The sequence below is a fragment of the Papilio polytes genome, unplaced genomic scaffold (assembly GCF_000836215.1).
Source record: "Papilio polytes unplaced genomic scaffold, Ppol_1.0 DF822289.1, whole genome shotgun sequence".
NCBI lineage: Eukaryota > Metazoa > Arthropoda > Insecta > Lepidoptera > Papilionidae > Papilio > Papilio polytes.
Genome location: NW_013526915.1, coordinates 3,674,584 through 3,690,409, shown reverse-complemented (window position 1 = coordinate 3,690,409; position 15,826 = coordinate 3,674,584). Strand labels below are relative to the sequence as shown.

At 41.4% G+C, this 15,826-nt stretch overlaps 1 protein-coding gene across 1 annotated transcript in view; it reads right to left on the bottom strand.

The window, feature by feature from the left end:
• LOC106106212 (collagen alpha-1(XIII) chain) overlaps positions 1-14,704 on the bottom strand; it is a 42,521-nt gene extending 27,817 nt beyond the window's left edge. Inside the window, exon 1 of the mRNA XM_013286761.1 lies at positions 13,911-14,704. Within this exon, the coding sequence (XP_013142215.1) occupies positions 13,911-14,328 (418 nt within the window). The 5' untranslated portion in view covers positions 14,329-14,704. The remainder of the gene's footprint in view (positions 1-13,910) is intronic.
• Positions 14,705-15,826: the final 1,122 nt, after the last annotated feature.

The following is a 15,826-nucleotide window of genomic DNA, read 5'->3' as shown; positions in this document are numbered from 1 at the left end:
GCGGGGGACAAATTTACTGAAGATTAAAAGCGATGCCGACTTAACGGATATTGAAATTTTACGAGTTCCCGCCCTTTGGAGATATTTCGGGAGCTCCGTTACATTTGTTTACCGCTGAAAGGTTTGAGTTTGTGAGAGCAATTTGAGCAACACCTTTACAACTCTCTTGACATTTATAAATACTACCCCCGCCCCCGCCCCGCACAGCTTCCGCTACAAAGTGTCTGATTTAAAGAAAACAAGCTTTGATGTAAGTTATTGTGCTGACACGGACCGAAAGATATATCATTAGGTATATATTAGGTAATAGATATTGGCTATTTAATATTGAATGATTCGGGGCATTAACATCCGTAGATATAAAAGTTGTGTTTTGTAGGAGCTTTGGGAATAAAACTAGGTAAACAATAATACAAATGTGTGCGCGTTGGGCAGGGGGTGCGGAGGGGGTGCGGAGGGGGGAAACCACGAGTATTGTTTGCAATCTCTGCTTAATATTTATAGTCCCAGGACAGTTTTATTTCATTACAAAGCCTATCTATTCTTGTAAATATATTAAAAAAAAAACTGTACGTGTACTTTGATAAAGTCTTAACATTTGGCTAACTGTCGGCTGACAACAGATTGCACTAAGGTGACCTGCGCTATGGCGGTATGTTTAGTATCGTATCAAAATTCCATGACGTCTATAAAATGATAATTTAGCGGCACTTAACTCTGATTTACAGTTACAAATGAATTATTAACATAAATGTAATTGATATGAGTGCGTGGGTGTGAATCCGGGTAACAAGTTTGGCCGCGGCTAGCGTGTAGCGGGTAGCGGGTAGCGGGTAGCGGGTAGCGGGCTGGGGGCTGGCAGCGCGCGGCGGCGGCTGCCTAAAGAATCTGATAAATAAAACATTAGTACATTTAAGTGGCTCCGCCGCGCGCGCTCTGATGAATTGATGTAATCGTTACAATGTAAACATTTAATAAGTGTGTTTATGTTGGCTGTACGCGCCATAGTCACAGTAACTGATAATTAAACTTACATTACCGTTACTATTCTATCTTTTTTATATTACAAGGTGGCAAATGAGCAAGCCGCCAGCTGAACCCGCCGAAGCGATCGCTGCCTATAGACATCTGCAATTGCAGATGCGTTGCCCACCCTTAATTCACGGAGGAAGAGACGCACATAAAGGTGATTTTTGCCCTTCCTGTGCGTCACCTTCGCCATCATATCCACTTTTCTTTCCCATCCTTTGAAAGGGATGGAAAGGCAAAGGGACTATAATAAGGCCTCCGGCACCACACTCATCAGACGAAGCGCGGAATAGCTGCCACTTCACGCCTGTCTTCTGCGTGGCCGTTGTGTCACACCGAGCGAGCCGGCCCTACAGTGCGAAGAAGTTAAAGCGGGCTCTACCACTGTCAAACTGTCTGTCACTGTCAATCTCTTTGTACAAATGTGTAGGTTTTATTTAACTTTAAAAGATAGCAATAAAAAATAACTTAGCACGTAATTCAAATTTTTAATAGATGTAACTTAAAACTGTTGACTTTCTGCACTCATAAAGATAGTAAAGTGCCATTCGCTAGGGCTGGGCAGTACAGGGCAGGGCAGCCGCCTTGTCGCCACACGAAACTCGATACTGCAACTTATATTTACAATAAGGGTTTTGCCCCGAAACTCGCGCGAGTGCAAGGGATTCCGTACCATAAGTTTTGATATACGTAGGTATGTAGTTGCTGTGTGTATGTACAGTGCACATACAAACGACAAGCAGACGGCGACGTAATAAGCCCTGAGGGCCGAGACCGAGGGCGCCGCAGCAGGCTGGGGCTCCCTCACACGTCTCGGCGTAGTAAACTCGTTAACGTCCTAATAAGTCTCAAACTAAGGTTACAAGAAGACTGACACTTATTTAATATTTACAATATTATATACAACACCCGAGATAGTAAATTGCAACCTTATTACTTGACGAAAAAACAACAAATAAAATATTGGTGGCACATTGAGCCAATACAACGATAACGTATTTCAGCTTTCACTGAAAACAAAGCAATTAAAAACCCGTCAAAATAAACATGCGACTGCAACTGTGGCAGTATAGAACAAACATCTGGCTCCAACACTGGTCGCCGCGCCAGCGGTGCGGGACACGCGGAACACGCGGGACACGCTACACGTGCCACACGGTATAAGCGGGACATACGGCGAGATGGCTTATTAGTGCTACAAGATATGTTCCTCTCCGCGACGTATACAGGCTGAGCGCAATCAGCTCATTTGCCAATAAAGTTTCAAATGCGCTTGCGACTGCGACTGGGGGACTGTGTGAGATATTAACTGAAATACTGTCAACAACTTATCAAGGTTTGATTTAATAATCTATTGCATTGTTAAACCATTGTTATAATTTTAAATATAGATATTAAGGGACAATATTTTCAGGACTGCCATGCCGCTCCGAAAATTGTGAAATGTTTGTAAACATAAAATTACAAGCTTCGATCAAAGCAGACGTAACAGTGCCGAGCAGCGGCGGCGGCGGTGCTACAAAAACGGAATAAAAATTCAATTCAATGATTTTACGCCTCGGGCTTCTTTAGTATGCTTTAAAAACAATTTAAAAGTAAACAGGGGTGCTTAAAAAGCACTCAAATTCTCTCTGATCTCCCCTAAATGGTAAGTTATTTTTTTGTTTCGCTCCAATAAATTTGCTGAATTAATCAACATCCCGTATTTACGAGGAGATTTTAACACTATCCAAGGGGGCGCGAGTGAAAAATGAGAAGCGAATGTGATTTTTCTACTGTGTGTCCACGCGGTGTCAACTGTCGACATATGACACTGCACACTGCACACTGCACGCTGCTCGCTGCTCGCTGCGGACATCTGTCGAGTCAGCTACAACTTGTTTGCAGCAAGTGCTGCAATTTGCCCGCGCATTATTTACACGGCCGCATTATAATGGTTGCAGCGCTGCGCCTCTATTTTAAATACATTTGCATATTGAGTGATTGTAATCGTATATTTGTCATTATTGAAGTGTTTCGTGATAGGTTAAGTTGTCTCTGTCTGCTGAAATATAAGACGCTTTGATAATCATATTTCTCCGTGATGCGTGGTGGCAGATTATTCGTGAACATTAACTTTGAATGACAGGCAACAGAGCGTTGTGAAGGATGGTTTATGTATTGTTAAATATTTGATTACTTATACTTTGTAAGCAGTCCACGATTGTTTTGGGGACATAAAGTAAAAATATATAAGTAAAAACCATACAGAAACCAGCGAACACTGCTCGAGTCTTCCCACTAGCACCAAAACAACATTAACAACAGTAGGTAACCCGCCGTGCCGGCAGGAGCGACTGACCCGATACAGCTGCCATAAATTGAGATTAAGTCATTATTCAAAAATATAATATCATTGGCCGCGCGGAAACTCTACTACATTCAGTCGGAAGCGCGCACTAAATCCTTCTAGAGGTCATATTTTTAAATGTTATAACATAATTTAGCGCTATTGTACGGGGCCGGCAGCTCGCGTCCTGCGCCCCGCAGATTGTCCCTGCAGTGTCGTCAAAAAGGGGGACGAGTCCATTGAGCGAGTTCTTTGTTAAACTGTTATTGTACGTACTGAATTAGATGAATAGCCATGTTATGCTTAACTATCACTATTATTGTCACTATACAAAGTTACTGAACGCACACAAATAGCTGTGCTGATATTTAACAAAACTAGCGAATTGCGAAAACAAACTATTTTCACAATAGTTTTGTTAAAACTTCAATAAAACATATGTTGGTTATGATCTTCTCTTAGGTTTTATTGTTGTTCAAAATACAGACACGTGGCGTAAGTTTACTGTGGCCGGTTCCCGCAGACAGCGGACACAAATACCCTATCGCTAGTACGTATCCAACATCAGTAGAAATAGACAAAAATGTTACATTTAAAAATACTTAGTTTCAATTTAGTAGGGAAAGATTCAGAAATAACATGATTTCTAATCTCTGGAAACAAAGTTTTCACAGCGAATGCCGTTTTGCTTGTTAATAATAAATCAAAGAAAGGAGTCCAAGAACGAGAAAACAGAGCACTTTCCAGCGCTTACCTGCCGAGTGGTGCGGGCAGCGGCAAGCGGCCAGCACCGGCCGAATACATTAATTTTACATGCATGTTGAACCAAGTATTTGAAATAAAATCTGATACGTGAATGAATACTATTTGATTATTAATGATTGTTATTTAAATCACATTACATTTGTTCCCACTGCAGATACATACATATAAATCATATTATAAAGTGCGTTATTTCAAACAAATTTGTTTGAAGTCAACTCCTTCGCAAAAGCCCTCTAGTGTTGGTTGATAACAATGACATACAAACACGTTACACACACAAAGGGTTGGTGTCCGGTCCTGCCCCGCCGCACCTCCGCCTCCTGGACCTGCTACGAGGGGCGCGGGGTGCGGGCCCCCCAATGCCGAGGTCAACGGCACCCTACAATAGAGCTACATTCACGCATCACCTCTATTCTTTTCGAATCCGAAAACACATCGGGCAAACAAATCTGCCCTTGTACAGATATTAAACAACCCCATTAAGTATTTGCGATGCCTAATCGAGTTGGGGTGTGATCTGAACGTTTTTTTAAATTACAAAATTAAAGTTATAATATAAAAAAAAGAAGGCACTGATGTGAAATCTTGCTGATATTATAATTCAATAACATGTTTTGGAATTCTGAAACCAACTGATTTGTTACTTCGAAACCGCGAAGTTTTATTTCATTCTTCATTCTTCACGAGATTGTAACTAGAATGAAATAATACAAATGGCGAAGCGCGGCATGTGCAATGTTTTGATTGACTGACCTTTGTGAGTGACAAAAACGGCCTTTTGTATTTTGATGTCCGACTAACAATGGATAAAAAGCAATGCTTTGGTATAACGGACGTAACGGGACTACGGAAAGCCAAGCGTTGCGGAAATCCGTTCCATATTTTGTTGTTGTTTTTTTAACAATCGCCGTTTAATCTGCATGTTACAGTAGCGAGAAGAGCGACAGAAGATATAATGAAATCTTAATTAACTATGTAACTTAGTTCTATTTTGAGCTACAACACATATAACCTTAAGTTAGTTATGTAAAGGAAACAGTTGAAACTACATGAAAATAGATCCAAATCGTCCCAATGAGTTTATTATTTACATATGTGTGTATATTGTACACAGTAGAAAAATACAGTGCTAAACAACAAGAATAATAAGCTTTTTTTTATAAATTTATTTACTATACGCACTTCTGTATGTGCACAAGCACAATGTCATAAATGTGCGATATCGAGCTATATTTTACAAAACCGCTAATGGGAGGACACGCGCCGAGTTTTGATTTATGTTGGCCGCAGCGGCAGAGCGCGTCCCGTCGCCGTCGCTCCGGGCGCGTTCCTCCGAGCTAGGAACGCGCAGACCTGACATTATAATAATCGATATAACATGCAGATTAAATTGTAAATAAACGTTTGTAGCATCAAAGCCACCATAGTAGTATACTGATATTTGCAACAATTTACTTTAAAACAAAAAAAAAATCGGAGAATACTTTAACGAATAAAATTAAGCAACCAAGGAACCACATGTAAAATGAATTTTGTCATCAAATAACAAATAGATATGTGACAACTGATAATATTTTACGATAAAAATTAATTTCACATTTATGAGACTAAAATCACATTGACGTCGGAGTCCGGCCGAGTCGTATCGTAACTGAGAGCGCCGGCCGTCACGAAAGAACTTTTACTGCTCTGATTTTTATTGCCACTCAAAATAACTGTGGTGTAATAAACACGAATTATTTCTGTTGACGTTTACAAGAACATTATTTAGTTTCTGATTTTATGTCTCATCACTACAAAAACGAAAACTTATTACAAAGGAATATTAAGGGTGCGATTTTAAGAGGTGAATGGAGTAGTTAAATTGTTATTATTAAAATGTCAACAGCTGGGATTAAACCAAAGACTGTACTTTGATCACGATGGCCTGCAGTTCTGTTGCTCGGGAATGTATTGCGGTTCTGTTTGAAAGGTTAAGCAGGTCGATCACGATCTTCTATCTTAGTTAAGGTGATTGCAAAGTTGTCCCGACATGCTAAATTATCCTTATAAATCATGTTAAATCACTTATTCATATAACATATCTAGGTAGACAAGGAGTGTAACAAATTATATTACTTGTATCTTGATAGCAACGTTATAACATTTAAGTACTTTACTACTTGTGGTATTTCTGACTACCTGTAATTTACTTTAAACTATTTATTTTCTAAATATAACAATATAATATAAGTGTTTATTGATTGTTACAATGTGGTATCAGTGTGTGTACTAGACGAGAGTACTGTATACATAGTTGATATTGTTTATTTTGGTAAGTCGTTGAGTGTGGCGAGTAGATTACAAAGGTATGAGGCACAAGCAGGTCGCTAAGAGGACGCTAACAGCGTCAATAACTAGAGAAGGCAGTCAATGTGTTGCCACTAGACCTGAGATCGGAGTGTTTAATAAAGTACGTGTGGCTTGTGAATGGGAACCGTCAACAGCTGCCGGCGGCGGTTTAAATTGGTAATATCAACAGGCGCAGCTAATGACTCTATCGCACCCGTCCCCCGCCCCGCCCCGCACCGCCCCGCGCACTCGAAGCCTCGTTTACATCGTACTATCTAAATAAGCCTCTACTATAATTAAGAGTGAATTTAATTACAGTTCCAGCAAAGCGCATTTGTCTCTATATTTTATCTTGTCTCCATAAGTGCAAGTCATTGCATCCGATCTGAATGTAAATCATGTTAATTGGTCCTCCGCCGACGGCTTCATGAGCTGGACGTGTTTCGATTATTTAATTTAATTGCGACCGCCGCGACATGAATATTAACGAATTTTAATAAAACCTAAATGTAATAAATTTTCTTTATACCCTACAAGTTTTAAATTGCGCAAAATAAAATTTATTGTGGGAATTTTAAAATTCAGAATGTTTCTCACGTATGCCTTGTAATAAGTTTGTGATTACCGAGTTAATGTAAAAGAACCGTACACTCGTACACTAAGTACTATAACAAGTACACTTGGAAAATTAGCGTCTTGATTAGGAAGAGGTTAGGTTTCCAAAAAAGTAACGGTTGTTAGTATCGCGTGAGGCGAGCTGCGAGCTGCGCGCGGCGGCGAGTGTAGCCAGCGTAGAGGCGAGGGACTCTGTTCAGTACTGGGGTTACAACGGGTTAATTAAAGGCAAACAAATCGCGTGGGCCCCGGACACTGCACGGCCAAGCCGCCACGCTATGAGCACTCAATTATAGCCGCGGCCGGCCGCTACACTGTCAGACTGGAGCAAGCTTTCTAATTACCTCTTCTGAGTTACAAAGTCCGTCGTATGGTGACAATTATTGAAAAATATAACTTTGGTCAATAGCGTTATTGTTTGTTTACGTTTCAGTCAGTAACGTTGCAATAAAGCGTGCTTATTGCTTAGTTCTATTGGATTGATAATTTCAGATCAATGGTAGTGATAATAACGAAGCTTTGTTTTTATGTTTAGCAAAATAATGTAATTTGTCTCAGTAAACGTCACTGGAGGGTTGACGCCCCCCCCCNNNNCCACCCCCGCGCCCTCTCTTGTCTACTTCCGGTGACTCAATAGGCCATGAAATTGCGCAATAAATCCCGCTTTTACTTATTTTTTCGGTTCACAAGCTGTGCACAGACACGTTTTGTAATTTAAGTCGTACCGCTCAAACGTTCAATTCTATAGTTTAAAGGATTTGCTTGCTATTGTATAGCTTTTTAATTGTTTATTTAATACCAAATATTAATAGGAGAAGAAAAGAACAAGATAACTAACTTAGTTGTTAAATTAAAACAAATCAACTGTGTTAAAAATGTTGCTAAACGCAATAAGGTTACACTTAGTTTGCACGGTTGCAGTGGCGCCCCACACCACGCGGAGCCTCTAGCGATAGCGTATTCCGTCCTGTCCCGTCCCGAGCCGCCTCCAGCCGGCAGCACGCCGCTAACGAATTGCCTTCATTTGTCCGCTCAAGTGTCGACTTCATTTCATTTGCTCCTCTGTCCTCTGTCCTCGCTCCTCGCGACAGTCAACGCTTGCTTCACATAGCGCGCTCGCATCGTATCAGTGTTTGCTAGTACGAGTATAGTTTATTTATGCCGCAAGTACTCATTGTGCGGCTGCTAGTAATTTGTACTGATTAAACTTAATGTAACAAACTTTAGTGTTATGTCAATATTTAGAGTTATAAACGTTATAAAACATAATTGTGTAAAAAATCAAGGAAATGAGCTATACATATACATAACTTATCTTGAAATTGAATAAATGGCAGACAACTGGATTAGTAAAGATTCAGAGCACAAACAAACGGGCAGTTATAAATATAACATAACACCGGTCCTACACTAATCACCGGAGCGCGCTCGGAGTCGAGTGCACCGCCGCCGTGCGCGCAGCAGCCGTCACCCAGCACTCACTGTGACAACAACGTAATCCTCAACACGCATACGTAGTAGGTACTTATACACACTTTGCTCCAAATCAAAATAAATCTAAAACCGTCTCTACCGAGTCAATTTATTTCCCCCACGGTTAAATGATTTTTCCGCCTCTTGGTACGAATTCGTCCCGTAAGATATCGACGTATAAGAACTAATATCGCTTACCGTAAAATTTATATTTGCATGTAAATGGTAGGGCTGCGTCGGCTCCATCGGCAGAGCAAACATTCAATTAGGGCTGAGTCGCACACCACGCCGCTTTTGGAAGCTTTCAAAAGTTCACACTCGGGTCGCAGATCGCAGCTCGCTGAAGACAAACAGCTCTAATAAGGTTACTTAATGAACATCTGAATGTGACCTACTGAATGTTTATTTAAAGAGATGCGCTCTGCCGGGATTGTTCTTATACTGCTGCCTAGCCCTGGCGAGTGTAGAGCTGCTCTAATTAAATTCATTACAATTACACTATAATTCCATTCCATTTGGATTTAATCAACATTAAATAACTTCTGGAGTTAAAATCGTTTTACGCACTATTATCGTCGATCGTCATCGATTTAACAAAGGAGTGCGCGGGCTGTGTACACATTACAAGTGTTATACAAAACTTGGTTGCGGGAGAGCGTGACGTGACCGGAAGTGGTCGCGTATTCCTTATTTACACAGGCTTAACGCCACCTTGCACCCCCACCCCTACCCCCATCTCTACATAGTTTTGATTAAACGGCCTGATTGTTTGGACTTGCTATTAGTTTTTGGGCCGCGCCTGCTGCGTTAGATAATAGAGAAACCAAAATAAGCCGCGAAGTAAACGTAGTTTCGGTTCATAAATACTTGCTCGTAGCTAAGGACCGCCGCGTCGTGCCGCGGGGGGGCTCGCACAGCGCCGCGGTAAAGTTTGTCTACACTAGCTAACGCTACTGGTTAAATTTACCCTGTAAGAAAGGTGTTATGATAAATATTGTAAAACTTTGCTCGGCCCAATATTGCAAACTTTGTAACACCAAAATAACTTAGTGAACTACATTGAAAATAAGCTAGGGACTCATAATAAACGTAATGTTTACCTACATTTTGTTGGAAGTAAAGTTATAAATTAATTTTGATCAAATACAGCTAATTTCTAAACAAACAAACAAACAAGCGAGGACTGTTTACTCAGGTTATTTGGTCTGTACATAAGGGTGTTTGCGGCGCGGCTAGACTTTGCTGAAGGCATTAGCGACAATGGAAGCCTGCGCCGGGAGCGAGGCGTTGCTTGCCGCACTAACTTTGCACAATGGGTTTAGGCTGAAGTGATTAGTTGTGAGCCTAATTCGCAATGCGGCTGTTTCGAACAAAAACCAGAACAGTCTTTGTTGTTAAGTTAGTAAATTCCAAAGGCTAACTATAAGATTGATTTTATAATTCTGGACTCATGTCAATTAACATATCTCGATTTCGTAAAGTTTTCTTTTAAATCTAAATAAAGAAATGTTTATTCCGTGAAAGGAATTTTAATTATGGCAAATGTTTGTTGATAGTTGTCAAACTGTTGTTAGGGATTAATTGGTCGATTTCATTTCCGATGCGAGTGTGTAGTGCGGTACGGTGTAGTGCCGTGTCGTGTTAACTGTCCACTCCTGTTTGCGAGCTCGCCGGCTGGGGGCGCTTAGTGCCCCTTGCCATGATCCCTGCAGATCGCACACCGCTGGAAATCGTTTCGAGTCCAACTGTCAGTTAATTATTAGGTAATATTATATATAGGTAGGTAATATATACGTAATATGGTGTGACAATTAACTCAATCGCTTAAAGGCCGTCTCTCAGAACTGAAGATGTCTATTGCGACACAATCTTACGAAATAATAGACATGGGAATTAAGTTTCGATTCTTAACTGTCACTTCTCAGTTTTGTTAAAAACGGAAAATGTTTCATTTTTTATGCTCTTGCGCATAAACCTTAATAATATGCACAGAACAAGCTGTAAATCAAACCTAACTCTAGAACTGTGAAACATCAAAATAATATTAAAACGATACCGTGTGCGACATATGCGCTGATATCCGCTAATTTATTATTCCTTGTTGGCTCATTCGATAATTACTCCGATCCATTGCCACAGGATTGCGGATTAAATTTCCTGATCATTTGCAAAACAATGGGCTCTGCGCACGGCGCGGCGCGGTGCGGCGCGGCGGGGCCAAATGTCATCGCTATCACACGCCTAAATAATTTTTAATTGGTAATATTTAAATGGAAAAGTCAAAGACTGTTTTATGGAAACGATTACAGAAATCTATGCCAATATTGTTAAATGAAGTCAGAAATAAGTATCATATTAAAAATAAAATACGTCAGATGAAAATAAAGGAAGACAAATAGAAACTAAAATAATGACGACTAGTTATTATATGTTTTGCTCTGACTTTCTCACACTTTTTACGTTAACTGCAAACGAACTCACTTTCTCTAAACATAGCACAAGATAATTAATTACGATTCAGAATTCACTTAACATTCTGAATACAATTTATCGCCGTTTCGTCGAAACGTGAATGTCTTAAATGGTATTGCTGATTGTGGCGCACGAGAATAATAGCTCGCAGCGACGACGCACTACGTTATGTTGTCAGCCGAACAATCATCTAAATGTTAAACTTAGCTCCTTGCATTAAGATATCGGCTGTGGCCTGTGGCCGAGGGTCGTTCGTTCGTTCGTTCGTTGTTCGTCGTTCTGCCGGGGAGCAGAGAACTGCGCGCAAATCCGCTCAGATAACATCGCTTCATACAAACACAACAATAACCGGGCCTGTAATCAGAGCTGGTAGGGCGCTAACTGCGCCTCGTAGCCCTTCAATAAAACTGTCACCCTCTGCATCCTATTCGCACCATCCGGTGCTTTATCATTTTTTTCGATCAGTGCCTGCGGGCTGGCTGCCTGCCGCTGCGGGGCGCGGGACGCGGGGTCGGCTGACAGCTTTCCACTTGGGATTAACTTTGTATTGCAGAGGAAAAAAAATTAATAGCTTCTTTCGAAGACGGGACGCGGACCTCGGATGTTAAGTGTTAGTTACTTTATTGGCGTTTTTGTTCGTTGCCATGAATAGATTTATTGGTAAGGGTCCCACTAATATAGGGTTTTAAGTTTCAGATGAAACGAATAAAAAGGGGGATTTTTATAGTTTGAAGCAGTTTGATAGATGGTAAATACACGTTCACTTAATAATTACGTCAAAATGATAACAGTAAACTAAAGCTACATCGAGCACAATGTGTTGGAGTTAGAGCGCAGTGGCGTGTCGTCTCCTTCGCGACTCGCGTCTTACCTCTATATCATTTTACTATGACAAAAATTTCATTACGACACATATAAGTTATAGGTCGTCGAATACTAATTCGCTTTGGACATAACTTAAATTACGTTTCCAGTACACATATGTACCAGTATATACAAAACCTCTGTCTGATTACACACGCGGATGATATTTTTAGGTAATGGAAGTAGTTTAGTAGTGCCAAGAAGTATTAAATTACTTTGAAATTAATATTCATTAAATAATAGACGATCAAAGTTTGAAAAACAATACGCCGAGTGCGGGATTATAATTGAAAGCAATATATTGTAGATACAATAATGCCGGTGACACACCGCGCGATATATTGTAACGTTATTCTACCCCGCCCCTGCCCCCGCCCCCCTACTCCTCCATCAATATTTCACAATAATGATTTAGGTAAATAGCGGATAGCGCTCGTAAAATGTGAAATTTAAACAATGAATTGGTTCGGTATCCAATGTGCCCGCGCCGCGTCCGTCGCCTCGCTGCACTGTCAATAGAATTATTTACGAGCGCGTTATTTTGGATTGGATCGCACCAATTCCAACCCATCATGAATATATTCCTCCGCCAACAATGACGTCATTAATAAATAACGTCGATCCCAGTGCCAATATCTATACGCACAAATCAACGGGAATTTCACAAGAGTCTCCGTCAACACAACAAAACTGGCTCTATTTGAGTTTCATTATGAATTTACATTTACAATGTACAACCAGGCTCTACATTCATTTAATCTCCATGTCGATTTGATATAAACAGTAAGAAGGGTAATGAAATGGAGATTTATCTATCCTGGTTATGTTATTTTGTAAAAGTTTAAAGACAGCGAGGAAATGTATGATAGTATAATCTATCTATAGATTCTACTATCGTGTATTTGCTAGATATCATCAGGAGCTACATGAAATAATGTATCACAATACAGACTGCTTGTCACGTCTTCAGACAGAGATCGTCGTCCTGTTAATGTAGTGCCACACTTCATGCCCGCGCTCCGGTCGCGAGCTGCCAACGCGCCACACAAATAGAATTGCAAGAATACTATACTTGGATTACGGAAGTTTATGCTATTCTATGACACTTTTTTACTGTATTATTGAAAGTTACTTTTTGGTTGTCGTTTTCCGAGTATCCAGTTTAAATAAGAAATTATGGAAACGGTCTTTATATGTAAATAGACTTTAAATTATTCCACAGTTGTTGATGACGTTACGATATTCAAAAATATGTTAGACATACAAAGCATAATTAAACGGATCTGCCCACAGCCCGCGGGAGTTCTCGCGGTCAACAAATATTGATAGAAGTTGATCGGGTTACGTCGCCGCCGCGGATGAGGTAAACACTCCGCCCGACTAGAGCGCGCACACTGCGTAAGCTTACAACTACATCAACACAAAAGGTTTACCTGTTAAATTTTAGTATTTTTAAGACGATAATTGGTTCTATAGGACCGTCTTGTGAAGCCGGTTGTAAAGCAGTGATTGAAGTATTTTTGTACCAAAATGTACAAAACTGTAAAAAACTGTACAACAATTTGCAATCACATTTTTTTTTGCTTAAAACATCAAATATAATATAATACCAAGGTTGACCTTGAAAACGAGCTGTCATTGCGTCGTGAATGAAGTTGGCCTGAGAGCCGGCGGCGGGACTTGCCACGTGACGTGACGTGATGAGTGCGGCGAATCAATTGTCACGCTGTCGCGGACTTCGCTACGGGCTTGCGGGACGAATAGCGCGCTCTCACGGCCATACGAAATGCGTGCACAGTGCCTTATTTACATTTTCATATACAAAGATATTGCGACTAGAGATCTAGATATATCTACAGCCATTAAAAATAATTTGGCATATCCATAAATGCGATGCGATAGGTTATTTTTGAACGGCAACAGAAGTCACTACTCTCATCTCAGGACACCTGGCTCATAGAATACCTCGCCCTTCAATTACAAATACCAAAAGGCAGATAAGGATTTATTGTAGATGTGTGTTGGCACCAACCTGGTGGACATCCGCAGTCGCCATAGTCCCTGATGCTGCGTGCAGCGCGCCAGTGCAGATAGGGTCGTGGGAGCCGCGGCGGGCGTAGGTCGCGCCGCAATCTGGCGGCGGGTTGTAGGGGCTCGAGCACGGCGCTGCGCAACGCTGCGTGCTGCTCCTCCAGCAGCGCCAGCCGGCCCTGCAGCCCCTGCTGTCGGTACAGGCTGTACCCGCTGGACACTAGGCTCATGGCGCACGCACACCACAGCACCGCACAGTACGCCCACGGGTCTCCGGGACAACGCTCCTCGCACCTTTCAGTGGCCTTCTTGCTCTCCCGCCGAGTCTCTCTCTTCTCCTTGTTCGACTCTTTTTTCTCCTTGTCCGCGAGCCTCACGCTCGGGGGCAGTTTGCCTCCTATTTTCAATAACATCTTCATCTATCCGGGTCTCATGAAATCAATATATCAAAGCGGATCGTGAGTGGGAATTTGATGAGGGTTCCCATGGTTAGCACGCTGCGAGGACCCCGAGGACGGACCTCATCGTCAGCGCGACGAATGCCGGCGATCAGGGTTTCTCCCCTGTCACTCGTTATTATAACTAAAGTGGACGTACTAACGAGTCGCGGACTTTTATACGAGAACGCGATTACTAAGCATAAAATTTAAAATATAATTCGTAAAAGTTTTAATTCCAGGTAGGATGTTTGGACGCTATCGTGTTTAAGTTCGCAGCAGAGTGGCGCGCGGCGAGCACGGGCCAGACGATGTGTACGGTCGGCGGTCGGTTCGCTACTGAGGGGCCGAGTTGAACTGAGAGCAGGGTTCTCGCACGCTAAACGCCACGCTACCGCCTATCCACTGTAGCTGTAGCTATACCGCACTCACAGGATACGATCCTGCGCCAGGATTAGCAGAAATACGCTTATTTTACGAGCATTGTGTCAACTTTTATTGTCAATAGAGAAGGTTAGTGAAGTAGTTAACTATAATTATAGGCAGTTCATTTGTCAATTTTATTAGTAAATTAATTTAACATACAAACACATACATTTTTAGCACAATACATTTTCGTTTATCGATGTTGTTTTACTTCAAGTAAAGTTTTATTGTACGTTAAAATGCCAAAGTAGTGTTAGCGAGGGATGTTTGGGGCGGTAGTTGTCGCGGCTTGGGGCGGCTTGGGGTGACTTGGGGCTCGCGGACTTCACACGCAGACGACGATCAATATACATTACACATCTGCAGGTCCAGGGCGGTGGGCTGATGATTGCTTGAGGAGTCACCGCTCTAAGATAAGGCTATAAGGACATGCATGAAAAGACATCTACTCGTCGTTGTGATGACAACAGCAGTAGATGTACTGCTAGTTAATGTTGGATCATTTTTAAATTCAGAAATTAACTTGTTACCGCAAAAAAAACGATTTTCATTTTCTACATTTTAAGGTTTAATACAGGTCTGTCATACCGTTTTTGTAAAACATAAGACATGAGGTTTAACAAATGCAATCTGTGATGTCAAGCATTGAAATTTATTTCTGAATTAAAAAATGGAGGACATTTGTAGACTGCATATCTGTATAGTGCGATGGGACACACCTAAACATAAATGACTAATGGCTTAAAAACGTCGACGTGTCTTTCGGCGTATCACTTTAGAGCTTTTAACTCTGTTACTTTAACGAGGGGAGTGCAAGGGAGTGAGGCAGGGCGCCAGGGCGGGAGGGCGCTGCGGATATCTCCATAAACCGAGGCATCATCCTCCGCGGCCGACACACTTAACTTATCCTCCATAAACTAACTTTATTGAAGTCATAAGAATACTTTGTACTGACAATAATCACCTTCTGAGAAATATTGTTATTTATAGTGAGCGAGCGGCGCCGTAAACGTCGACACATCACCAATTAAAATATCATGTTACATATAAAGCA